The sequence below is a fragment of the Electrophorus electricus genome, chromosome 9 (genome assembly GCF_013358815.1).
Source record: "Electrophorus electricus isolate fEleEle1 chromosome 9, fEleEle1.pri, whole genome shotgun sequence".
Classification (NCBI taxonomy): Eukaryota; Metazoa; Chordata; class Actinopteri; order Gymnotiformes; family Gymnotidae; genus Electrophorus; species Electrophorus electricus.
In genome coordinates this window covers 24,719,055-24,735,694 of record NC_049543.1, presented here as the reverse complement: position 1 = coordinate 24,735,694, position 16,640 = coordinate 24,719,055, and the positions used below count along the sequence as shown (strand labels likewise).

General features: G+C 42.7%; 1 protein-coding gene across 2 annotated transcripts; it reads right to left on the bottom strand.

The window, feature by feature from the left end:
• Positions 1–1,138: 1,138 nt before the first annotated feature.
• LOC113567805 lies at positions 1,139–9,362 on the bottom strand. Of its 2 annotated transcripts, none has more exons than XM_035529974.1 (9): positions 9,240–9,362; positions 8,518–8,624; positions 7,848–7,932; positions 7,504–7,699; positions 7,221–7,289; positions 5,540–6,612; positions 4,509–5,365; positions 4,107–4,310; positions 1,139–3,173 (listed from the first exon to the last, which is right to left on the bottom strand). In XM_035529974.1, the coding sequence occupies exons 1-9, from the start codon at positions 9,329–9,331 to the stop codon at positions 2,926–2,928; spliced, it is 2,931 nt and encodes a 976-aa protein (XP_035385867.1). In that variant the 5' UTR covers positions 9,332–9,362; the 3' UTR covers positions 1,139–2,925. The 2 variants fall into 2 exon arrangements, with proteins under 2 accessions (XP_035385867.1, XP_035385868.1); XM_035529975.1 differs by having other exon boundaries at positions 4,545–5,365.
• Positions 9,363–16,640: the final 7,278 nt, after the last annotated feature.

The following is a 16,640-nucleotide window of genomic DNA, read 5'->3' as shown; positions in this document are numbered from 1 at the left end:
AGAGAGGCCATAATAGTGTTAAGCACTGCAGAAAACTGGCTATACAAAATCACCTTTCAAGTAATTAGCTCTTTGGAATTCATTTTAAAATGTGAATAAATTGCCAGGCTTGCATTTTTTTGGCAACTGTTTGTTAAGTTGTTTGTGACTTGTTTGCACAAGCACACCTTTGTATAATTGAATAAAATGTAAAATCCTTAAAAAATTATTAGTGTTTTTTGTGAAAAGTGGTCAGGTTGGTTAGACCACAGGAAAGTCAGACCAACGCTTCTGAAGTAAATGAATGCCCCAGCTGTCACTTAAACCATCACTCACCATTCATATGAAACTGAATGTCAACCGAATACATTAATTTATATAACGGTAGATTATTCAAAATTCTCTTTTAGAAAGGCTTCGCTCTCAGGAAACTTTGGCATAAAAGGCTCTCTCCTGAACATTACTGAACTGAAGCTTTGTTACATATTTAAGAGTCTTTTTGGTTTAACTTACACTTGGCCTGGTGACTATAATTTCTTTTAATGTGCTTAAATTGGAAGTAATTTAAGATCTTGGATGAACAGAGAATCTATTCAATGTCCAGCTGCCTTACAACATTTAGAGACCTGGTTGACCAAAAGCCTTCACTATTTCAGTAATATTAGTCTTTAATGATGTGATCATGATTTTGGGGTAGGTTAAAACTGATAGGACTCATCATGCTAAGAGAGGAATGCTGTGATGTGATATCTACTCACTCTTGGCCCTCGGCTCCAATCCCAGTCCCGGACTTTGTAAATATGGAACGATTAATGTTGACTGGGTTGTGCCATCACACCTGACTCCTGGAAAAATCTGCAGGAGCAAACCAGGAGGAACAAGGACTGAGTAAGGCATTCTGGGTTAAGACCAAATGATTTCTTTCCGCTTTGTGCTATTTTGTGCAATGTGTCTGTTGAGAAAATTTAGTCAGCTCGGACGAGCACACTCACTCCAGACTGAAGATTAAAATTTGATCAGTTATAAGATAACCCCCTACTGGCAGACAAAAATTATTTCTGGTTGTAGGTGCAGTAAATAGGCATATCATGACTCCGTATGTAACAAGATCAAAACGCAGCCATTCAAATAAAGGTGAAATAAAGAGCACAACCCAAACTAAAAATGCAAATAAGTGTGTTATTTCTTGCAGTGGGACATACATTAACCTCTGTGTTTCTCTAAACAGCTTTCTTCTAAAATCAGATAGATCTTTACAATGCCATTTAAGAAAAACAAAACATCCAAAACGTAGCACTTTTATATAAGTAGATATTTACAGAATGTACAGCTTCACACAATGAAAAGACAACACCCACTTCTGCAAGCGTGATTTTGTTACTGTAAGATTTTGAGAAACACTCATCGGCGAAAAGAAAGTTGTAAAAAACAAACAACAACAAACAAAAAAACCCACAACAAAAAAATTCCCCTCAAAACAAATACAAAATATGAAACAGAGCTCAGGTTCAAGTATGTGTGCACGCCTTGTAAAATTGTGACACTGAAGAACAGACTGAAAAATATATACAAAGTCAACAGTGGCTTTGCAAAACAACACAAACTTGGGGCCAGAGGCTTTAGCTTATGTTAAAATACTGTTGCTGTGTAAACAAACAAAAAAATCCCAAACAAACAATTTTACAGTCCATAACTGGTCGAGAGATTTTGCAGAGTAAGTGATGTGCCAGACTATTTGAAGAAAAAGGAGATAATGGAGAATCAACTCTAACGGAATGAAATCCTTGGCTAGCTTTATTTATGACACTTTTCACTTAATATTTACTGCAGTTTTTGTTACTTCCAGCAGTCGCACAACTAAGATGATCAAGATAAGTTCTTTTATCATACAAACACCAGGGACAAAGCCAGTTCATGTTTAAAAACACACTGGTGTCCACCTTTAGCTTGCTTTTGGGCTTAAAAACATATTTTAATGGTAATTCCACACTCACAATTCATTTCTTTACTTAGCTTGATAAAGTTGCTCTCACTTCTAGTCTCAGACCCACCATAAATGTCATTATTCAGGGTTTTCTCCACTACAAAGCACCTGACTTGGTTACTAGGGGGTTGAATAATACACTGGAAAGTGAAGACAGCAGAGAAGCCCAACAGCGAGTGGTCTGAACAAGCTTTCTGGTAACGAGTCTGAAAACCATTGGCTTATTTTGAGATAAAGAACCTCAACAAGGTTATCACAGCAAGCTTACCTTTTAAAATTCTCCCCAGATCTTGAGAATGACATGGTCCCACAAAATGAAACACTGCTTTGTACAACCCTGCAGCCCCCAAAGAATGACTTTAAAAATCTTAAGTCTTTATATATAAATCTAACACAATCAGTCCAACAGCAAGACTCCACTAGACAATGTTATTAAGGTAGAAAAGAAAGGGAAGGAAAAAAGTTCAGAGAAATAGTAACGCTGTATGAATCAAATGTACATTGTTTGCTTCAGTTCAGAGACATGATTTGAGCTGCATTGTTGGGGGTAGGTGAGATCTCCCTCATCTGTGTGTTTGCACGCACACACGCACGCGCGCGCGCGCGCACACACGCACGCGCGCGCGCACACACACACACACACACACACACACACACACACACACACACTCCAGTCCCAACGGATGTCAGCGACCAGAGATTTTGTCCTTCTCGTTATGACGAACATTCGGTAAAGACGTGCGCTCGTCCATGTTCGCTTAACAACCATGACAGTCTGTGTGCGTGCACTCAATGGATACGCTGATACACAACCACCTACAAGGTCCAAAGATGCATAACAGTGTGTATGTGTAGTCAGTAAATTTCTTTAACCCCACATTCTAGGAATGAGGTCAGTGAATCCCTGTGTCTGTGTATGTGTGTTTGTGTGTGTGTGTTCAGAGAGCCCCTCACTGCTGTGGCTAACACACTGAAATGCCACTACCCTCCCTGCGCCCCTGTTTCTTAAGTAGCTGGATCCGGTTGTGGCAGTAGAATTTGATGGCCCTCCAGTCACGCTGGTTGGACACCAGTAGGGGGCAGTGCTGCAAGCATCGCTCACAGTCTGCCTTTGCCGGCACACGCAGCTCCTCAATGTTGCGCTTCAGGTGCGTCTCCACTGCGACGCGCTCCGCCTCCGACCATGGCCGCTTTAGCACCCCACGCTTGCCTGCAAGATGGACAGACAGATGAACACAGTCCTCACAGCACAGTTCAGTAGTTCAGACGATTACACTAAGTGACTAAAAATGTGTGCAGGTGAGGGAAACCAGCAGCCAACACCTGGCAGACTTCCACTTAGGGCCGAGTATACCGAAAAGATTAACCCAAATATCATTGTTACTTTTAGAGTGGGTAACTCTGAAATCTCTTACTTCTTTGAGAGAATGCCCACATTCTCCCCCCCCAGTTTTTTTTTGGTGACTGGAAAAGCAACACCCATCTGAGCAACTTGCTCATGCTCAGTATACTGCACCTTATCATTCTGCTATAGAAATGCATTTTTACAGACACAAACTTTATGAATTGTATGGAATGAACAAAACAATACTGGTACTGTACTGTTTCACAGACTAATAGGGATAGAACACGTCTGTGAATGTCAGATGATTTCCATGTAATTACATACATCAAATGTTAAAGACTATTGGCAGTAAACTCAAATGAACACATTATTCTGGAAGTGTCTACAACTGTGATTAGAACTGAGTGCATTAGTCACTATATTATTATATTATATATTATTCTTTTACATCTAGTCTACTGTATCCAACTTCCTCATAGAAGGCCCTTGGCTATAAATTAAATTGATATGGCCCACTTGCGCACTAGACCAAGTAAGGGTGGATAATTGGTATAATTATTTGGTTGAACTACTGAACGACACGTGCAGCATTCTCTGCACATGAGCACATTTGGTGTGGTGAATCAACTATATTTCAAGCCACTCTTGACACTGATAATCCTAAATTAAACCCTGTTACTACTGCAAATATAAATCTTGAAATAAAGAATCCAGAATCTAAACTTGTAGAGCATCTCTGAAGCCTGTATGGTGGTTAATTGTAAGGAAACTCAAAAGCTGTCTGAAAATCACCATTACCTGATTTCACCTGGGAGCTCCTCCTCTTGTGAGCAGCTGAGGGAGAGGGTGTAGTGGACGATGGGTGAGGGTTGGCATTCTTTTTGGGTCGCGGCCCACGTCCGTTCACTCCTGCCTTCTTCCCTGACTCTACTCTTTCTTTAGTCTTCTCTCCCTCGCCATCAGACTCCTCAGAGAAAGAGTCGGCAGAGTTCCCCGACATCACTGAAAAAAGTAGGAAATGGGAAACACGGGAGGGGGAGAGAGATTAAATGAGCGAGATAATATACTAACATTTGACTGTCTTGTCTCAAGGGAACACTTGGTATGACTCAGTTCAGTAAAACAATAGCTTGCTCATTACAGAAGAGTGCCAACTTCAAATCTTAACATTCCTCATGCAGTCTAACAGAGGATAATTACGTGGGAAATGCAGTTCTTGTCTTTTTGTCGCCTCACCGTCCAGCTCGAGGCAGATATGCTGTAGACTCATTCCTCTGAAGAGCACGCCATCCCTCTCTCCATACAGTACCACTCGCCCGACCCGGCCCATCAGAGCTGGGTCCTGGCTGATCCGGGTGCAGCTCTGCGTCACGTGATACTCCCTCTGCAGGAATTCCTCTAGCCGCTTCGAGGCGGCACCCTGGGGCCGTTCTCCCTCCTCTAGGAGGAGGAGCTGCGTCAGGATGGCCACCTGCCTCCGGGCACGGGGCGCCGTCAGGGCCGTGGGGTTCTTCGCCCCGCTGCTGCGAGCCAGACCCCTCAGAAGGTCTGTGCCGCGCAGAGGCGTGGCTGGCGAGTGGTACGGGCGGGAGAAGACGTATGGACTCTCGGGGTCCACGCCCACATCGGCGGAAGTCTTCAGGAGCAGGTCAAGGCAGGCTTCAGAGTGGGGCGGGAGGATGAGGGGCTGGACCCGCCCGCGCTTGCCCAAGACGCCCACACGGGGGCGGTGGCACAGCACATGGCGCTCAAACGGAGATAGAGAGGCCTCGAGTGGGGAGAGGGGTGGTGAAGTGGATGCAGAGGCAGAGGTGGGGCTGGTGGAAGGCGTGATGCGGTTGCGGTAGTCCTGGGCGGTGAGCTTGGCCACCTCGCACTCACGGTGGCGGTTGTAAAGAATCAGCAGAGCCAGGCTGGAGTGACAGAGAAGGCGCCAGGCCTCGGCCGAGCTGCTCGAACGGGACAGAGACAGGAAGGAAGAGTGTTGCTGCCGCCGAAGGTATAGCACCAGCGTGGACAGGGACGACAGCAGTGGTGGCATGTGGGAGCGGTGAGGGCTGAAAGAAAGAGCAGAGAGAGTGGGAAAAGATTTCAGGGTAGTTCCTGAATAATTCAGATAAGTCCAGATAATAATATGCCTTAAATATATAAATATCCTGTCATTCAAAAGCATAATTATGATTCATTAAGTAAATTAAAATGTAAACTGTCCTAAATGTATAAGTAAATACCTTGCCATCTCGCCAGTCTTCTCTTCTCCACTGTCATTTTCTCTAATTTCATTCATCCCCATCTCTTCATCTTCTTCACCAACTTCTTCCTCCTCATCACGTCCTGGGGTGGGTGGAGGTTCCTCTTTCGCTCTCTCCATTTCTGCCTGTTTCTTAGGCTGCTCCTCTTTTTCTTTTTCCTTCTCCTTCTCCTTCTCCTTCTCCTTCTTGGGTCGGCGCCCCCTCCTGGTGGGAGGGTTGGGAGTGACGGGGGCACTCTTCACCAAGGCGGCGGCCACCGTGGCACCCTTTCTGGGGGGCGTGGTGAGAGAGGCAGGAGATTTCCTAGAGGCGCCGACGGCCGTGGACGCCGGCGGGGGCGAGAGGGACAGCGAGAATGACACGGCTCCCGAGTTGGCAGCGGACGACTGCGAGTCCCGCTCACAGGAGAAGAGGGAGGGGCCGGGGGTGGCAGCGGTGGCGGCAGAGGAGGAGGAGGAGGAGGAGGGCTGTGGCGAGGCGAATGAGTGCGAGCTGGAGTGTGTGGAGGTGGCGTGTGGGGAATGCGAGTGCAGGTGGGCAAGCTCCATAGCCGCACGCACCTCGGGCTGTTGGTCATGGTGCTTCTCCAAGTGGCGGGCCAGTGAGCGGAAATGGCGACCGCAGTAAGGGCAATGCTGCCGCCTTGTGACCGTCCCGGTGGCACCACGGCCGATGTTTATGTTTATGTTGTTGTTAATGTTTGTGGTGGGTGGGGCTAGTGGGGCCTGGAACGAGGTGGAGGAGGAGGAGGAAGGGGTAGGGCGAGCAAAGGATAGGGGGCGTGGCTGAGCCCTGGGGGCGGCCTTCTTTTTGGGAGCAGGGGCAGCTGCTTTCCGTTTCTTGCGTCTCCGCAACATGCGGCCCCTCAGCTCCTCCAGTTCTTCTTCGTCGTCGTCGTCGTCATCGTCGTCTTCCTCCTCCTCATCTTCTTCGCGGTCCGAGTCGCTGGCCTCGGAGTGAGAGAGCGGAGAGGAGGAAGGAGAGAGAGACCATGAGGGAGTGAGGTAGTCGGATACAGTGAGAGAGAGAGGGAGGGGACCTGCCTCCTCTTCCTACAGAGTCAGTGAGAAAGACAAAATTATATTTAATGGCAGCCTGAAATCAAAATTGACCCCAGCCCTTTAATTCCCTGGTCATACTGTGTACTCCTCCTAACTATCACATAACTTTGTATTCCATAAGAAAAAATGCTGTATTCCATAACCTTCCACCAAAAGACAATGACTGCCTGCATCTAATGTCTTGTGATTTTTGGATATTTAGTCAAGCTTGAAAAAACAATATTAACCAATAGTAACAATATATTATACTGTCACTATCCTATTAAATCTTAAAAGTTAAAAAGGTCTGACCATTAATTCTTGCCTAAACATCCTGTGAAAACAACATTTCACTCACACTCAGCTCATGCTCCAAAATTATGATTTCAAGTTGATTTTAAATGGCCTTTATACCCTTCTCTCTCACACACAGTAAATTCATCCTGGACCTCATCTCTAAGGATTTATTTGAAGAAGTAAAATATATAACCAAAATGTGCTTTTAAAGCTACTTGAGAAAAATATATAAAAATTATATATTACAAGTTACAAAATAAAAGTGATCCAAGTTAAAAATATGTCTCTATAGATATGGGCAAGTCCAAAGATAGTAGATTTACTTTTTTGATGTTGTTGTCTGGATTGAAGCCGCATTCAAATCCTCGTGGGGAGACAGAGCGATGGAAACCCTAAATTTGTCAAAAACAAAAACAACCAGACTGTAAACAGCAAACAGTATAGACGAATGCCAATGTTTTTTTGTGAATTAAACCAGAAGGGGCATTCAATCACAGTCGTGGAAGGCTGGATTGGAATGCAGTTTAGCGCTTCACCAGCTTGCCTGTGTCTGAAGCTAGGCAACCCATAAAACAAAGTTATGTTGCAAGAGGTCAATTTAATTACCATGGCATTTTCGCTCCAGTCAGTCAGACTGTAGTCCACCGTTATCTCCTCTCCTTTGGCAATGTCTCTGATTGCTATGACGACCAGCCGCACCTGGCTCCCACAATGCACCTCTCGGATCCTGCAGTTGGGTGGTGGGTGGAAGAGCACAGGCCCCCGGACCCCGCTAGCCCCCTCCTCGCCCAGCTCCGACACACTGCAGGGCACACAATCACTCTTTTAGCAAAGTCCCTTACAAACACACATCTGAGACAGCTGCTCCTGAAAATATACACACCACAGATGCACTGTAGGAATTCTACAAATCCAGCCACATCCTTGACCTTTATGAAATAAATGCTTACCAAAGCTGAGCTGGGTCAGTAAGATAGTAGGGACTACCGGGTGGGGGGAGTCGGTCCTCCGCTCCGTCCGGATACTGCCCATCACCTGAGTTGTGTTATACAGAGTCAAGACTCGCATAAAAATTACTATATATATATATATATATATATATATATATATATATATATATATATATATATATATATATATATATAAAGTGTCAACAGCCATACTTACTTAAACAAGTGTGTTGATATTCAGCTAAAAAGTAATATCTATGACAAACATTTTACTTTTAAGGCTCCAAAATTTGAAGTTAGCATTCCTATGACTTGCTTTAAATTTGCATGTTAATGCATAAGCTGAGTATGGCCCATAGGAGTCAAAGGGACAGATAAGAGGCTTCCTGTGCAGTAGTTCTCATCACTGATGAATAGGCAAACTGATGAATAGAGAATGTCAGGATGTGGTCTTAATGTAAACCCATCTTCTGAACCACAAACACTAAATCTTTCTTTTAGACTGCTTTCAGTCTCCATTTGTACTCCAATACAGTACAATTTGACATATTTCAGGAACACGAGGCAAGACCACGAGCTGTTCTATTACTATTCTTGCTATTACATTATTACAAAGGGGTGTAAACTGTAACAGAATATGACCGAATAACACGAATGCATGTGTGTGTACCTGGGCTGTAGCTGTGTTCAGACAGACTCTCCTCTTCATCTTCAGTGACATACGCGCGGTCGCAGACCTTAACCGGTGTACCCTTCCTCTTCCTCCCACACACGCGCCTGCGAGACAAACAAATCGGTCAGACAGACACCTCTCCGACACTCCAAAGTTAACCACACTACGAAGGAACATCATAAAATCAACAATCCGAGTGGGCTTGCTTTCCAGAGTCACGCTTCCAAAACAACGATAAACAAAGGTTGTTTTTGTTGAACAAGTGTGATGAAACGGCTCAGGTGTTATCGCCTAATGTAGGTTATCTGGCCAGCTAGCGTTAGCTTATCTTAGCCTAACCATCAGGAGGGTGAGCGCGCTAACCCAGCTCGCGAGCCTAGCTAAGCTAACGCTACGCCTTCTCCCAATAGGACGGCTAGCTAGCCAGCTAACCAGCCCTCTAGCCCATTGAATGTTTTGCTTACTGATATCTTAGCTTTTCGAGATTTTCCATGACACCTCGAGCGGCCAGATCGCAGTTTGAAGCAGAGGCGAATAAATGAGATAAATGGGAATTAACCCGCTCATCAATTTTCTACCACTGCTGACGTTACATGCGCGCGGACAACAACAGAAACAAACCCGCTAGCTAGCTTGCTAGCGCCACCCTTCTGAAACATGAACATGAAATTAATTTCGTTTTTAATCCAATGCCGATGTAACGAACAGGTTTCACTAACCCCCGGGGTGGCGGAGGCTTGCTGCCATCTCCGTCGCTGTCGAGGGTCGGTGGCTCCCGATAGTCGAAAGGCGACCGTACGTTCTCCGCCATTAGGGCTGCTACGGCAGTACCTAGCGCTCCGGTGAAGACGCCACTGCGCATGCGCGGTGTGCCTGGACTGAGGCTTGGGGCTGGTAAAATGGGGGTGAAAATGACACAGCTGGGCCCTACTAATGCTCCCATCCCAGTGTCTAGTGACACGAAGTGTGAAGGTGCTCTGCGTGTTTGGAGTAACTTAAAAAGAGTAATGCATGTTCATTTTAATAATTTATTCATCTACAGTCAAACACATACTCTCATAAATAACAATACAAAAAGAAGGAAAACAATATTCCAAATGCAACACTCTCCTACATTCTGAAGTCATCACATTTCTCCAATGAAGCATATAGTTAGTGTATCTAAAAAAACAACTGTATTTAAATGGATGCACATATAGTTAGTGAATCTAAAAAAACAACTGCATTTAAATGGATGCACATATAGTTAGTGTATCTAAAAAAACAATTGTATTTAAATGGATGCACATATAGTTAGTGTATCTAAAAAAACAACTGTATTTAAATGGATGCACATATAGATAGTGTTCTAAAATACGACCGTGTTTAAGTGGATACACAGTGAGCAAAACAGTTTTGGTGTCAGACGTGCAACAGTTTGCTACAGGAAACTGCAAAAATTAGTAATTATTAGGTTTTCACAGACCTATATTCATATTTACCTGTTAGTACCTATTCTGGTACCAAAATATCACACATTTTAGTAAACAAAGTAAGTAAATAAAAATAAATACATCAAGAAAAAAATATATTTTTCAAACTGAAATGTTGGTTGTAACTTGTCACAAGTACTTTCCAATGGATTCATTCTAAAATTCTTTCAGTTATTTAATTGCTTTGCTCTTTGTACAGTCACAGTAATAGAGATGCTACACAGAAGCTGTTAGTGTTCAATGTAGTGTTAACTGCAGTAGTGTTCAATGTAGTGTTAACTGCAGTAGTGTTCAATGTAGTGTTAAATGCAGTAGTAAATCTTAAAGCTTAGTGTTCAATGTAGTGTTAAGTGCAGTAGTAAATCTTAAAGCTTAGTGTTCAATGGCTAGACCCCTTTCCACATCCAAGTCCTGGCACATTGCAATACATCTTAAAATACATATGATGATTTTCAAAATTAATTATATACATATTTCCGTCTCATTCCTTAGATGGTGTGAGGTTTCAATTTGGGATAAGCCTTTAGAAATTTCATAGTGTACATTTTCCTAAGTACATAAAGCTTCAAATCTGAACATTGATGGATTGTAAGCACTAAGCTCAAATGACAAATTTGTTGTAGGCAATAATTAATATGTTCAGACATGTCAAATTTGTGATAAAATAACATTTGCAATGCCAGGCAGTTAAATAGTGCAACAACACTAATGAGATCCCCCTCTTACTTTCGAGATTCAGACGCTTAACTGGAGCATCTGTGAAAACCTACTGGCATCTCTTTCGGGAGTATGATCTGCTTTAGGGCTGCTCTAGGGCATACTTTAGAGTATGATCTGCTTTAGGGCATAACCCCAGAGGTGAGCTAGTATTACTACCATGATACATTTTACAAAAGAGACCTAGTCATTACAGTCCAGTGAAGCGTGACCTCATGACCTCTGTCTAGCAGGCGTACATTGCACTGTTAGGGGTTTGTTTCAACTAGACCGCTGAGAGCTTGGAAACATTTATGTCTGTCCGCCATGCATTTGGCCAAAAGAAAGTAATTATATTGCCCTCAAAAACACAGACAGTGAAAAAAATCTGAGGACCAGAATGTTGATAAATTTATAAAGAAATAAAGTGTCTGCTCTGATAAATGTGAAAAACATAAATAAATGAAAGATGGACCCACCCCATCCGTGCAAGAAACAAACAAACAAACAAACAAAAAAAACAACACATATAGGTTGTGGTCTCAAACCTAGATCCCGTATATTAAAACAAATCTTTTAACCAGATCGTGGAAGATCGAGGCAATAGACCTTGAAAAAAAATGATACCCCATGAAGAAGAAGAAGAAGGAAAAAAAATTAAGATGGTTGTGTCTTAAGAAGCCATAGTCTTTTTAGAACATTTGCCAAACATGATTCCAGGGTCTTTTCCCATGCGGTGAGCTTTCTGAATGCATAGTGGATGTGTATACAAGGCATCTATAGTTCTTGCTCCTCTGGCACCTCCTCTCTCTCAGAGTGGAGCAAGTGGAGGGCATGAGTAGCTGAGTCTGTCCAGTGGATCAGCTCCAGCAGAACCTTGTAGGTCCAGAGCTTGCCAGCAAAACTGCCGGAACCCTCTACCTCGTCCACAACCTGGAAGGGTACAAAAAAAAAGAAAGAAGAAGAAGTGGAGAATGGGGATGGATGAGGAGCCTCTAACTGCATGGATGAGCAGGTTTCATAAATATCTTTTTTAGGGTTTGTTGATGAGTGTAGGAGTGTGACAAAGAAAGAGAAAGGCTATGAGAGTGAGAAGAACAAATGAGTGTGTGTATATGCGACTGAGTGGGAGAGAGGTCTGTGTGTGTGTGTGTGTGTGTGTGTGTGTGTGTGTGTGTGTGTGTGTGTGTGTTACAGTTGGGTCAAATAAGGGCACAGAATGTAGGAGGGTAGAACCTGCGTAGGAGAGGAAGGATGTCCGGCAGATAAAATTCAGAACTACACACATCTACTTTTGGTGAACAAACAGGCGTACTGGAGCATGAAAATAGAATAAACAAAACATCCAACACCAACACAAAAGGAAATGGTATTCTGATCACAGGCCAAGCTTCCTTTTAGACAGCAGCATCAAACTCAACTTCAAGGTCACCTATTTTTACCTTGACAGCATGTCACCTGTTTTAACTACATCTGGCCACTGCGTAGGCAGAGAGGCCTGTTTGTAGCTGATGTATGGGAGTGTGTGAGGTGGATGCTGTTTTACTGTAAAGGAGGATTTACTGACAGGGCTTGGCAAAGCTCCAACCAAAGTTCAAAAGCCCATTTGTACAATTTACCAGAAGTAGTACTCCAAAACACTGCCTTATAGGTCAATGCTATAGAGTAATTTCTTTCTGTGTAATGCCCTTCTGGTTGACAAACCCCATCCAAGATTAAGGTAGTTCCAGTGGATTTCCTAATCAAAACAATATTCCCCATGTAATTACTTTCTAATGTAAAGCCTGGGCTCATTCCAGTTAAATAATACATCCCTTTCTGTATGACTGAAAAACATCTCTACAAATGTTTGTATGCAAAACCCCCCCCCCCCCCCAACAACCCTGTAATCTTTTGAATTACATGACTTATTGTAAGTTAAAGATAAATTGCTTTATAAAGAACACACAGTGGATTCTATTCCTAAAGAGATCCCAGAGTTTCAAAAGAGATCTCAGTATCAGGACTATATATGCAAAACAAGCATAATGACATCAGCACTAGACCTACCCATGGTTCTGTAACACGACATAAAACGTAAGGTTTTGCTGGTATGCTAAGTGATGCTCTCCTGATCTTGTTGAATCAATGGTGCACCTTATATAACAGCACTAAGTGCAGTTAAGGAAGATGTATTTAAAACACTGATTTGAGCACTGAACTCCAGCTTTTTAATTCCAGCTGTGTTTGACAACATGAATTATTAAAGCAAAGGGTTGCACTATATCTGCCTTGTATATTACTGCATAGCACTCATTCACAGTAATTCAGAAACTGACACTGTCTGCTGAAATTTTCTGAGATGTAATGAGTTTGCTCTCCTTGTTGACATATAGTTGTTTTCTTACCTTGTCACATTTTTGTGTCATTTGGACAATAAAAACAGTAATAAAAGAAATAAATGAATAAACAAAAATAACCCCCAAGGTGCTCATGCTCATGCTCTCTCTCTCTCTCTCTCTCTCTCTCTGTCTGTCTCTCTCTACCCACCTGGGTGCACTGAAACTCGGGTGATGGCGGGCAGAAACCCTCCCCGTTTTCCAGCAGCACACCGGTGCTGTGGAGGAGGTGCCCAAGCCGATCCTTGACCGTCTTCCTGGCTGTCTCGTACTCCCCTTCTAACTCCTCGCCCATCTCTTCTACCTCTCGGACAATCACGCACTCCAGCATCTCCAGGCACCGGCTGAGGGCGGAGCGTACGTGGCCAACCTGTTCTGTCGAGGTTGGGGCTTCGGGGCAGAGGGCAATAGTCACCAAGCGATCGCCCGCAGGGATGTGTTCAAAGTGAAAACTCTCTCGCTCTTTCTGAAAGGGTGGAAGATGGGCAACGTGTGAAAGGTAGGAACAGAGGGTCGACATTTAAGTCAGTGAACAACTTATAAAAGGACTCTTTTTCCTGTAGCCTTCCACAGTACTGAAACACTGAGAAAATAAAATTATCAGTGATAAAATAAAGAGACTAAAATAACCCCCTCAATATTATGTCTAATATGTATTACTGAATTTCTGTGTACCACTGAGCATCACATAGACAACAATTATTCTTGGTGCCTTCAGTATACTCTCCCCATTTTGTTTGGTTCTGGGGTTTACCTTACTGTATAAGCTGACACTGCGAGCAAAATACATCCAACTCTCATCCATTTAAGTGGGCCTCTCCCCTCGCCGAAATTACGTGTTACAGCGGTGGATGACATATAGCTAGTTGGAAGATGAATATCTCTAGGAATTAATTCATTAAAGACGAGCATGCATCGCTAAGCAAAGCCCTAGGAATCGACTAAGCCATGGTTTCCGAAAATGGTACAACAGTAGTTAGGGAAGAAAATACACAGGAATTAGTCGGAGTTCAGATTGTTAACAGGTGCAATAACAGAACTGTGATTTATTTCGGGAATGTTGTGAGCTATTATAAAAAGATAACGGTACACACAGCAGAATAACTTTCCCAACAGTCAAACTGATAGCTTGCCAATAAAACAAACCCGATATAGCTACTCACAAATAATTCCAACAGTTGTTGGCAGTCCTGGTGCAGTAAGCGAGCCAAAGCGGCCGCCCGACCGAGAGCCGACGGACCCGGGCCAGGCATGTCTGAATACGCTTGTCCCTCCATGCACGGCGAATACGGCTGGCTATCAGAGGAACTGGAGAAGCCGGTTCTTTTCCCAGCTGATATTTAGACTGCGCTAAATACAACCGAGCCGAGAATGTCGCGCACCCAAGCCTGATCTCTCTATCTGAGAGGTGCGCTACCCTGTTTCATTCCCGATGGCACTGCGAAAAGGCGCTCACTGGTCAGTGCTTTGAGGGTGGCCGGAGCGACAGCAGGAGGCATGGCCATTGGATGGTTTCACTGTCATCAGACCAATGACGACCAGGTCAGGTTCCGAAAATACTTTATTATGGGTCAAGGTGCAAATCCTTTTAGGAGCATTTGACTCATTTTTCATCATTATCCACCGTTAACAAAATAAGACCTTCTACATATGACATGGGTGGTTGTGGGGAAAAAATATAATAATTATCTAATTGGATCAGGTGACACGTGAACGCGAAGGATGTAGAAAAACGAATTGTGGTGGTCTACAGAATAAAAGCACGATCTGATTTTGAGGTTTTGTTCTTGCTGAAAGAACATCATCCGATTCACAATCCTGGAACGGTATAACATGAACCAGTGAACTTCAATACCCTCATTGTCCTCCATTAGAGACTCTTTAAAAGGAAAGTGATATTGTATTCTCTCTGGGGACGGCAACAAGATACTTACATTAAGCTAATTTGTCCAAAGCATGCTAGATTTCTGTAAACGCCTTACTGGTGGGATCGAGTGGGACTTCTTAACTGTCTTGCTCAAGGGGAGAATGACAGCGGTTATCGGTTGGGACAAAACCCATAACAACTTTAATCAAAGCCAGGCCTTACAGAGCTGAGAATAAGGAGATTAGCCGTGGGAAGAGCCAGCTCAACACGATAATGCATGTTGACAAGTTCAGTGTGTCTATAATATGATCGTGGGATCAAAACTTAATGGCTGTGTTTTTGAAAAAAGGTGGGCCAGTTATAATGCTGAAAAGAGGCTCCTCTGCAGTAGACTATGATCACATATATAGAGCCATTCTCCTTCAGTGCACTCATTGTCAAACCCCCAAATCCACTGCCAGACAACAGTGTTAACTACTTGAACTGAAAGGCAATTGGACTTTAAGCCTACAATGCGGTTCAGAGCAAGAATAAATTAAAATAGTCAAATTTATGTTTTTACGGTACTGTTTACAATCACGGTAATTCTAAAATTACTGGTAGCGCAGATGTCAAAGAAAAATATTGCAAAATTAGTACGACTTCCATTATTTCACTGCAGTTTCTGAGGAAATTACTGTAAAATTATCCAGATATGGACTTTTACAGCAAGAATCAACTTAGTCCTTCTTTTGAGGTTATAGCATGGCTGTGGTATCCATGCATTCTCTGCAGATAGTAATGATAGTTATGGACTAACTATAGGAGTATTAATATGGATTTTTTTTGGTTGTTTCTGATGAATGGTTGTAAATATATATATATATATATATATATATATATATATATATATATATATATATATATATATATATATATTTGGAGTTTTTAAAATTCATGCTACATTAATTGTTCATTGTTAGTTGTGGGAAGGAGGAGGCAACACCATTATAGAGGAATAGAGGAGTGTGTGGCACAAAATAAGGACGTTACAAGTTCTCCATGTGCTCCTTTCAATGATGCCCATACAATAATGAGTACAATTATTTAAAATAATACTTACTCAATAAAGAATGGATAAAAGTAATAATATCCATTTAATATACATCGTGTGCATTTGTTTCTTCTCTTTTTGTTTTAATTGCCACAAGACATGTTGGTGGTAATTTTATCTGGTGCAAGAGGATATAATTCAACTCTGTTTTAGCACAATACACATAAACATACAAGATTATACATATACTGTAAACAATATACAGTACAATGCACAGTATACGACATTTAGCAAAGGAGAATCATGGAAAATTACACAGTATATGGATGAGTCTCCTTGGATCGCAAGAGTGCAGAACTGACATAATCTAATGCAGACAAGTATCGGAGCTAGAATCACAGACCAGATCGTTACCACAGACAGCTCTAAACCAAGCAGAGCCTTATGCTATTCAGTAATTTACATAATTGTCTGTGATAATTACTGTATGTTTGAAAAATAAAAATAGAATAGCTACCTTGAATAGCTAACTTTAGTTCCTTGTGTTATATAAATGTAGCCAGCAGGGGGCACAATTGCACTAATCTCAATTGTTCCCTGTTCAGTTCACCGCTGCGGGTCATTTTGATCAGTTTTATGATAATATAAAGAGCTTTGTATGTATAAGCATGGCG